Source organism: Gracilinanus agilis, chromosome 4 (assembly GCF_016433145.1).
Source record: "Gracilinanus agilis isolate LMUSP501 chromosome 4, AgileGrace, whole genome shotgun sequence".
Lineage (NCBI taxonomy): Eukaryota > Metazoa > Chordata > Mammalia > Didelphimorphia > Didelphidae > Gracilinanus > Gracilinanus agilis.
Window position 1 is genome coordinate 257,293,972 of NC_058133.1, and position 10,699 is coordinate 257,304,670.

Sequence of the window (10,699 nt, forward strand, 5' to 3'; positions counted from 1 at the left end):
GGTATGCTGGCGGAGTGTTGGGGGGAAGGGACGAGGTTTGAGGGTTCCCCACACTGGGGCACGCTCGCGCCTTTCCCCGCCCCCCTGGGCACGTTTACACGCGCCGTTCCCGCCCCCCCCCGTACGCGCCGCGCAGGCCCCCTCCCCCAGCACCTTCCTCGTAGCCCCCCCAACACTTGGGGCCCAATTGCTCCGCAGAACCTGCCCCCCCTGAACCCCATGACCCCATCGGCACGCGCGCCTCTCACCTGGCTCGGTTCCACGCGCAGTTTTTTTTTTTCCTTAATTTCCCCCACCCCACCCCCCCCTGGGGGCCGGCGGCACCCACCACGCACTGGCAGGCCTGAGTGACGCGCAGGCGCAAGGACGTGCGCGCCTGAGCGCGCGCTCCGACGCGCGACTCCGGCTCCGCGTGGGCGGGCTGTGGGGGGAGGGGCCGGGGCGGGGGCGGCTCGTGCCGGGCCGCCTGGGCCCCGCGCGCGCGGCTTTGGCTACTGCGGCGGCTGCAGCTTGGAGAGGAGGCTAGAAGGGAAAAAAAAAGTGGGCTGTGTGTGTGATTAAAGGGGTCCGATCCTCCCTTTCCTTCCCACTTTTTTCCACCCGTTCCCCACTCTGTTAAAGGGGCCAGGAGTACTGGCCTCCTCCCCTTTGGCCAGTATTATTTGTCCGCTGGAGCGGAAATACGTCCGTCCATCCTCCCTCCTCCCTCCTTCTTTTCTTTCTACGCCCGCACTTCTTCCCGACTCCCTCCGGTTGCCTCCCCTCCCTCTGGAAAAGGGTTACGCATGCGTGCTAACCGAATTAGGGTAGCACGGAACTCCGAGCTCAAGCTTTGCAGTGACTGAACTGGAAGGTTTTTTTCTTCGCTCACGTAAAGTCCTGTGCTCCGTCTTTCCAGAAAAAGCTGCCACCCCTGGTGGCCAAGTGGAATTTGCGGGGGCTGGGGCTGGGATAGCATTCAATTAAAGTAAAAATCATATTCAGAATCTGTGAGCCAGGCAGTATACTAGGAACTGAACAAACACCAAAGTGAACCATATTTGTACAGCTTATCCTCAGTGGGGAATATGGGAGCAGGTATGTCTTTTAGGCAAAAGCCTTTTTTTCTCACTAGTCCAGACCATGAAGACAACAGCCAATATTGCCTTGGGGACGGAGAGGCGATACAACGTGAAATAACTCATTAAAATATGAATAGGGAGAGAACTTTTAATTTTGGAAAGATCAGGAATGGCTTTTCTTGAGAGTTGGCACCTAAGCTGAGATTTACTAAATACTGTATTGACCTCTCACCATAGTTCAGTATGTAGGATACAGATACAAAGGAGGCAGCCCCCTAATTGGCCGAAATATTGAGAGTGGCCAGAAAAGGATTTTTGATCTGATGAGTCACTCAGGGAACTATTGTGCAGGTGATTGTCACACCCTTTCCAGAACTCTCGTCCTGCAAATTTGATTCTTTTCCCTGAGCCAGTGAAAGAAATGGGAGTTAGGGAGGGGTTGCCCTGGACCTGGCAGATAGTGTTACATGGTGGATGAATCACCTAGAGCTGGAAGGGACAGGAAGTCCTCTAGTTCAGCCCCATCTTTTTGCAGATCAAGAAACTGAGGCCCAAGAAAAGGTAAGTGATTTGCCCAGTCAGTCACATAAGCATCAGAGGTGAGACTCCCAACTCCATTTTTTTCCAAATAAAATTTTATTAATATATTGGTTTTTATATTAACTACAATTCCCAGTGTTGCTCTCCTGGTTCTGTCCCCGAGAGCTATTTTTTTGTTTTTGTTTTTTAATTTTTTAAACCCTTAACTTCTGTGTATTGACTTATAGGTGGAAGATTGGTAAGGGTAGGCAATGGGGGTCAAGTGACTTGCCCAGGGTCACACAGCTGGGAAGTGTCTGAGGCTGGATTTGAACCTAGGACCTCCTGTCTCTAGGCCTGGCTCTCAATCCACTGAGCTACCCAGCTGCCCCTCTGAGAGCTATTTTTAAAACAAAGAAGAAAAAAACCAAATAATTAATTGAAATTAAACACATAAAAAAGCAGTGAATTTAAATTAAAATGAATTTAAAGTTAAAGTTAAAACAGGACTTGGGCTTAAATCTTGACTCTTACTTCCTATGTAATATTGGACAAATTATTTTTATTACTATTTATTGCCTCAATTTGGAAAATAGTGTGAGGGGTGGCAGTCTAATGGGTCACTCTCTTTTTTAAAAAACAAATGCTTTCCATTTTTAAAATTACCTAAATTTCCTCCTATGTCCTTCCCCTTTACCTTCTCCTAGAAAGCCATCCTGTATAACAAAGAATTCGTTTTAAGACAGAAATTCCAGAACCACTGTTGATATGAAACGTGATTTGGGACCAGCTAGATATAGCAGCTAGATGAATTTTCACTCATTAGTCAGGGCTTCATAACTCTAGTGAATATATTTCTTTTTACCTTTCCAGAGGTGGTAGCTTGGTCTATGGAGAATTGGGGTAGCAGTTGGGGGTGCAGTGTCAGATGAGAAAAGAGTGGGGAAAAAACGGTATTAGGCAAGATATCAAGGGTGGATAGATAGGTAGAAACTAGGGATTCTCATCATAACAGTAATAAACATATTTTTATATATATAATTTCATTTGAGCTTCAATGCAACCCTATAAGGTAGGTACTACAATTACATGTTCCTTTTCCAGATGTAGAAATAGAGGCTGGAGTGAATTACTTGTCAGGATTACATCAAAAGTAAGTTTCAGAAGCAAAATCTGAAACCAGGTTTTCCTGACTTTACCACTGTATTATACAGAGCTGAATCTAAGAGGCAGAGATGAGAAGGGAGTGAATTCCAGAAGTAGTAGGAAACCTTGGACTCATTTGCCAAGTAGAAAAGTATGGCGGCCAAAAGGAACACTAGTTTAAAATATAAATTCATTTGCAAAACCTTATAAAGGAAGTTAGTGGAAAGTAATTATACTAAGTAGTGTTTTAAGGTAGCACTTTTGTGCTACAACCCTGGGAGGTAGGTAAAATTATTATCCTCCTTTTACAGATGAGGAAACTAAAACATGTTAAGAGATGTGAAGATGGGATTATCTCTACCTTGTCCATTTTTAGATTTAATCACCAGGAGCATATACACCCCACTTACACTTGAGAGGGGGGAGGTCTGTGACCCACGTGTGCGATAGTGGGTGATGAATCAAAATCAGAATTGACTGACTGCCCCCCTGGGCAGTCCTAAGCAAAGCTTAGCTGTAATTGGTACATGTAAAATGGAAGGAAGGCACAGGAAGTAATGAAAGGAATGGTCTTTAAAAGTGGCCAGAACTTCCTGGGATGCTTTTTTTTGTCTTGAACTGGACCTTAGACTACTTTCTTTTTGAACTACCAACATAGGTGAGTGAAAAAGATTGACTCCTTCCTGGATTTTCTGAAGGGACTGTCCTCAGGAGAGGCCTCCCCTCTTGGGAGAGGCTTCGTGGCCGAAGCCCTTGCTTTATTCATCACTAGGCTCAAGGCTGAGGCCCCTCTGGCTGAGGACTAATGTCTGGGTTGAGCCAGGGGCAAGAGCAAAATACTTAGTGTGTTAGGTTAGATATCTTGACTTATCCTCTCTCATTTTTTTACTTTCATTCTCTCTTCCTATTTGTAAATAAACTACCATAAAAGTCATTCTGACTTGAGTCTTTTATTTGGAATTAAGTACTTAATTCCTGGCGACCCTACTCTCTGATAAATTTAGTCCAACACTTTTATTTTTACCCTTTACACATTTCTCCCCCCTTACAGAGACTTGTCTGTGGGCAGTTTGATGGCATAGTATATCTGGTCTCAGAGTCAGGAATTCATATCTAGTCTCAGATACTAGCTGTATGATCTTGGGCAAGTCACTTAACCACTGTTTGCCTTGGTTTTGTTGCCTGTAAAATGGAGATAATAACAACACCTACCTTTCATATATATTTCACTGGCCACACATTTTGTTTGAGGACAAAATGAGTTAATAATTGTAAAGTGCTCATGTTGTATATCTTGCGCAACTCTTTGACTCCCTTTGGGGTTCTTTTGGTAAAGATACTGGAATGGTTTGTCATTTCATTCTCCAGCTTATTTCAAAGATAAACTGAGGCAAACAGTTAAGTGACTTGCCCAGGGATACACAGCTAGTAAGTATCTAAGGGTGATTTGAACTCAGGAAAAATGAGTTTTCTGACTTCAGACTTGACACTCTTAGTAGTTACTATGTAAATGGTTATTCCTTTCTCTTTTCCTTGACTAGATCACATAGTTTGCAAATGTTTGAGACCAGATTGGAAATCAGATCTTCCTCTGGATTCAAGCCCCCTTTGCCACCTAGCTGCTTTGTTTATGCCATCTAGATTATTATTATTGGAAAATAGCAAAAAATTGTGGAAGGGTGCAGGAGTTCCCTGAAAGTAACCTAATGAAACAAGATCATAACATGCATTTAAATATTTGTGACAAGAGCTAGTTTTATATTTGGTGAATGCTATAGTAGAAATAGCTACCCATACTAGCCTTGTTTCCTTGCTTTATATAATAAATAAATTAAATATGTAAATACATATATATTTTTTAAAAGCAGGCTCAGTCATTTTCAGTCATGTCTGACCCTTTGACCCAATTTGTGATTTTTTTTTTGGCAGAGATATTGGAATCGTTTGCCACTACTGATGAGGAAACCGAAGCAAATAGGGTCAAGTGACTTGCCTAGGGTCACACATCTAAGGGTCTGAGTTCACATTTGAACTCGGGTCTTCCTGACTGCAGTCCAAGCACTCTTATCTACTTTGCCACCTATTACAAAACTAATAAACCAAATGGAAAGTAATATATAACTTGGCTGAGGGCAGCTAGGTGGCTCAGTAGACTGAGAGCCAGGCTTAAAGATAGGAGATCCTAGAGTCAAAGCTGACTTCAGACATTTCCTAGCTGTGTGACATAGGGCAAGGAACTTAACCCCCACTGCCTAGCCCTTACTCTTTTTCTGCCTTAGAACCAGTACATAGTATTGGTTTTAAGAAGGAAGGTAAGGGTTTAAAAAAAAAGTCTGGGGTGAGCAGGGGTTGTGAGATTTCTCAACCCCTTAAAGGCAGGTACCCTTTTATTTTTCCTTCTATCCCAAATAACTAAATTTTAACCTTGGGGAAAAGAGATTAAATATTGTTCTGAAATAGGAGAATTATTAAAATCTTGATCTGACTTTCAGTGGTTCCATTCCCACTCTGCATTTAGGAAATTTTCTTTTCACTGTCCAACATAATTCACAGATGCAGAAAATTAAGTTTTTAGTGGCATATGGCTCACTAAAACACAGAACAGTTGTTCTTAGCAAACTGTAGGGAAAGTAAATTATCTTTCCTGACAATCTCCCCAATGCCTTCTCCATCATTCCTAGGTAATAGAGAGAAAGGTTTAAGGATAGAATTACATTGTGGTAACCCACCAGGATAGGCTATATAAACAATTGGAAGGAAGTGGGGGAGGGTGCCAGGAGTTGGAATACTTCTGTACTGACTTCAACAGTGGCCAAGGTTTCATGACAGCCTTTAGCCTAACTCTTAGAATGTTAGTGAATTATGGCAATCCTGGTCTCTCACCACTGAAACATGGGAGGGGGGATCTGTCCTGATTTACCCCTGTTGTCACGACTCTGCAACTGTACTCTGGCTGAGGTAGCCATTCTCTCTCTTGTAGAGGGGAGTGACATCCACAGAGCCATTCCTCAATTAATGAAAGTCTACTTTGTTACCACTTCTTTGCTATTACAAAAAGTGCAACTATGAATTTTTGGATTGATAACAGGGAGTTATTAATGACCTTTTAGGAATATGTATCTGGCATGCATTTTATTTATTATTTTTTTAAAAGCCCCTTCCTTCTGTCTTAGAATTGATACCAAGTATCTCTTCTAAGGCAGAAGAGTGGTAAGGGCTAGGCAACTGGGGTTAAGTGACTTGTCCAAAGTCACACAGCTAGGAAATATCTGAGGCCAGTTTTGAACCCAGGATCTGGCTTTCTATTCTCTTGTCATTTATTTTTAAATAAATCATTTCCTTCAACGTACTGTTCACTCTTCGTGTGTGTTGCTGTGTTTCCTAAAGGAGGCTAAAAGTAATTAAATTTGACTAAGATAATTTCAGGAAATAGGGGGAGTCTCTTTCACAAATTGCTGGAATTTTCCCTGGTTCGGGGCTCAAAACAAAGTAAAGAGATTCTTTTTGGAAGCGTATTATTTAGTTCCCCCAAAGCAAAGAAACCCAATTGAATCCAGTCCTAGAAACTGAATGAGCTAAGCATTCATATTCTGGTGGGAAGAAGGCTCACTAAGGAGAAGCTCTTTCTGAGCCTCCGTAATTATTATCTCATTTGACCTGAGGCAAATCTAAAACAGATTCAGTGGGGGCCAGAGAGAGGGAGTTGCTAATTCTCTTGCTATTGCTAAATTTATAGGACACATTTCTCTATTAATGAAACAGTGGAGCCATCACATTTGCTTTGGACTCCATGTACAGCAGGAGGAAATGAAAATAACAAAGTAGTAGGACGTGACAAAAAAAAAAATAGAGGAGGTCTATGCTGGAGGTGGCAATTTTGAGGGAGCCCCAGGGATTGATTCTCAACTTATATGAAAGAGGGGAAGCTAGCAAATAATTCCAAAATCATAGACAGGAGTAATATTGAATGAAAGCAATTGAAGGATCACCAGAAACTAATGATTCATGTGCTTTTCCCAATTCAATTTGATTTAATGAAACAAGCATTTATTTGTTTATACTAAATGCTAAAGACGATATGCTGGAACCTGAGGCTCCATTCAAAAATCAAGCAGTCACTTTTCAGGAAGAGCAGCTAGGTGGTGCTGTGGATAGAGTGCCAGGCCTAGAGTCAAGACTTTCCTTTCTTTAGTTCAAATCTGACCTCAAGACACTAGCTGTGTGATCTTGGCTAAACCTGTTTGCCTCAGATTCCTCATCTATAAAATGAATTGGAAAAGGAAATGGCAAGCCATTCCAGTATCTTTGCCAAGAAAACCCAAATTAGGTTCTGGAAGAATCAGAGGTAAGGACTGAATAACAACAACCCAAAAGGAGCTCATATCCTACTTGGGGTGGGGAGAAACAAAAGTTATGGAGATAAAGAAATTTAAAATGTATGTAAAAAAATGAAGAAATTTCAAGGGAGGAGGAACACTAACAATTGGGGGGATCCAGAAAGACCTTTTAAAGGCTAGCATACCTGAATCATGTGGCAGCACAAAGGTAAGAGAGGAGGCATTCTGCTTGGGAGACATTCTGCAAGGGAGGCTGAAGAAATAGGAAACCTGTCTGGAAATATAGTCTGAAGTAATATTTTTCAGGTCTTTAAATGAGAAAACAACAACAACAAAAAACCACCTTTTCATTTTATCTTAGAGACAATAAGGAGCCACTGAAACTTTATGAGCAGTGGTTCCTGAGGTATTTTAGAAGTGATATGGCTAGACATGTAGAGGATAGATTGTAGAGGGGAGAAGTTAGAGGTCAATTAGAAGACTTTTTTTTTTTTTAAACCCTTAACTTCTGTGTATTGGTTCCTTGGTGGAAGAGTGGTAAGGGTGGGCAATGGGGGTCAAGTGACTTGCCCAGGGTCACACAGCTAGGAAGTGTCTGAGGCCGGATTTGAACCTAGGACCTCCTGTCTCTAGGCCTGACTCTCAATCCACTGAGCTACCCAGCTGCCCCAATTAGAAGACTTTTGCAGAAGAAATGCAAATTAAAACAACTCGGATAATACCTCACTCAATATATTTTCCAAGATGACAGAAAAAGAAATGACAAATGCTAGAGGGTCTGTGAGAAAATAGACACACTAATACATTGCTGGTGGAGTTGACTAGGTCTCACCAATCTGGAGAACAATTTGGAACTTTGGCCAAAGGGCTTTAAAACCTGTATACTCTTTGATTCAGCAATATTACTACTAGGTCTTTGTGAATGTGAAACCCTCTACCCCCTTTTATGATTATAATAGTATTAGCCTTAATGATTATTTCTACAACACAATCATTAGTAGTCAAATAATATAGTTTGCTTTATATGGATTATAAGTATTAGCTAAGAAAAATACAGTTTAGGATGGTAAGGCATTTTGACCTTAAGCCTGTAACACAAAAGCTTCTATTTAGTCCACCACACCCCTCTCTGTGTATGATAGAACAGTCAGATAGGAGGTGGAGGGCTGCTCTTGGGTGCAAATATCATTCACCCAACTTCTGACTCTTAATATTACACCATAATTGTTAGCAAAAACACTTAGACTCTGATTATTGCAGAGGACTTGGAAAGGTCAGTTATAATAATCGACATAAGCTACCTCCCATAGTGCTTTTTATTTTACACTTTCCAGTTTATTCAGCACTTGCTTCATTTGTTAGGACCTGCCTATGTGAAAGATTTTTGCATCCATTCTATTTTAATTTAGATTGTATTTTCTGTCACTATCATCAGAATTCTTAGCATAAAAAAGGCTATCTCCTAAGGCTCTGGCCTTTGGTCTTGGCATTGGCTAGAGTCTGGCTTTATTGTGAGACTGGCCACCTCTCAATAAACTATCATTTAGCTTGGAGACTGAATTGGTGTGATAATTTTTCATCATCTCTTTGACTCAAAGAGATAAAAAAAGACCTATATGTATAAAATTATTTTTAGTAGTTTTTTTTGTTGTAGCAAAGAATTGGAAATTGAAGGTATGCCCATCAATTGGGGAATGGAGAGCAAGTTGTAGCATACAATTGTGATGGAATACTATTGTGCTATAAAAAATAGTTTCAGAAAAACTTAGGAATAATTATATGAACTGGTACAAAGTGAAGTGAGCAGAAACAGGAGAGAACTGTACACAATAACAGCAATATCATAAGGATGATATACTGTGAAAGACATGGGTACTTGGATCAAAACAATGACTCACAATAATTCCAAAGGATCCATGATGAACCTCCAAAGAGGGAACTGATGAACTTTAAATGCAGGCTGAAATATACTTTTAAAAACTTTCTTTATTTTGTTTGTGTTTTATAACATGGCTGACATGGAAAATGTTTTTCATGAATTCACATGTATAATTAAAATCAAATTATTTGCTTTCTTAAGGAAGGGTGAGGATAAGAAGGAGGGAGAGAATTTGGAACTCAACATTTGATTGTTAAAAAAATTTTTACATGTAATTGGGAAATATTTAATGAAATAAATAGATTTTAAAAAAAAGATTTACTGAAATCCAGGTGAACAAGATTGGTCTTGTGTGAGCAGAGAGGATGGGATAGCCATAATACATATTGTGGAGATAGAATTGCCAAATCTTGGCAAACTGTTTGGATCTAGAGGAAGGAAATTAGGGAGAGTTCAGGATGACTCTTAGGTTGTGATCCTGGGTAACTGGAGGGATAAGGGCCTGTTGATAAAAAAAAAAATATAGGAAGTTAGTGCATATTCTTTGGCCAGTAATGCTGCTACTAGGTCTGTATCTGAAAGAGATTTAAAAAAAAGGGGGAAAGGACCTACTTGTACAAAATTATTTATAGCTGCTCTTTTTGTGGTAAATTGAAGGGATGTCTACCAGTTGGAGAATGACTGAAAAGATATGATGGTGATGGAATATTAATGGAAAGACCTACATGAACCAATGCAGGGTGATATAAGCAGAACCAGGAGGACATTGTACATAGTAACTGCAATATTGTGGAATGATCAACTGTGAAAGACTTTGTTATTCTCAGCAATACAATGATCCAGGACAATTCTGAAGAATGCTGTCCACCTCCAGTGAAAAGACAGTTGGAATTGGAATGCAGATCAAAGCATACAATTTTTCATTTCAGTTTAAATGTTTTTGTTTTGTCTGGAGTAAGGGAGCGGCTCACATACAGTGTGAATGTTACAGTTTGGCAACTTGATCTCTAAACAGTTTGTCATCACTGCCCTAGGTAGTCTTCCAGCCAAGCAACAGAGATTAGCTGCAGATCCTTTTGGCATTTTAAAAAAAACCCTAACCATCAGACTTAGAATCAATATTAAATATTGGTTCCAAGGCAGAAGAACAGTAAGGAGTTTAAAAGACTTGCCCACAGTCACACAGGTGGGAAGTGTCTGAGGCCAGATTTGAACCCAGGACTTCCCATCTTTAGGCCTGGCTTTAGGCCTTATTGGTCCCTGAACTAATTAAGTCTGTGTCTGTGTCTGTGTCTGTGTCTGTCTCTGTGTCTGTGTCTGTGTCTGTGTCTGTCTCTCTTTCTTTCTCTCTCTCTGTCTCTCTCTCTCACAACAAGGTTAGGTGACTTGGCTTGCTTGGGGTCACACAGCTCATAAATGACCGAGGCTGAATTTTGAACTCTGATCTTCCTGACTCCAAGTCCAGCATTCTATCCACTGTACCATCTAGCTGCCCCTGCCAGTTAAGAATGGTTTTGATACCTTTTAAGGAAAAGAGAACTTAGTTCACATGGTAAGGACTCTGGTAGATATTCTTTCTACTATTGAAGGAATATGAGAAATGTTATATATGTAAAACTGGCTTAGTCTTGAAAAGTGAAAAATATGGTAGGGAGGAGAAAGAAGAAGCAAGAATTGAGGATGATTTTGGAGTTTCAAACTTGGATGACAAAATGGCTGGTATTTTGGAGGTTTGGGTTTAGGGACAGGATAATGGA

General features: G+C 40.8%; 1 protein-coding gene across 1 annotated transcript in view; it reads right to left on the reverse strand.

Moving 5' to 3' along the window:
* Window positions 1-787, reverse strand: part of EHMT2 (euchromatic histone lysine methyltransferase 2) — a 40,221-nt gene extending 39,434 nt beyond the window's left edge. Inside the window, exons 1-2 of the mRNA XM_044675266.1 lie at window positions 784-787; window positions 329-522 (exon numbers count right to left, since the gene is read on the reverse strand). Coding sequence (XP_044531201.1) covers window positions 329-522; window positions 784-787 — 198 coding nt within the window. The remainder of the gene's footprint in view (window positions 1-328; window positions 523-783) is intronic.
* Window positions 788-10,699: the final 9,912 nt, after the last annotated feature.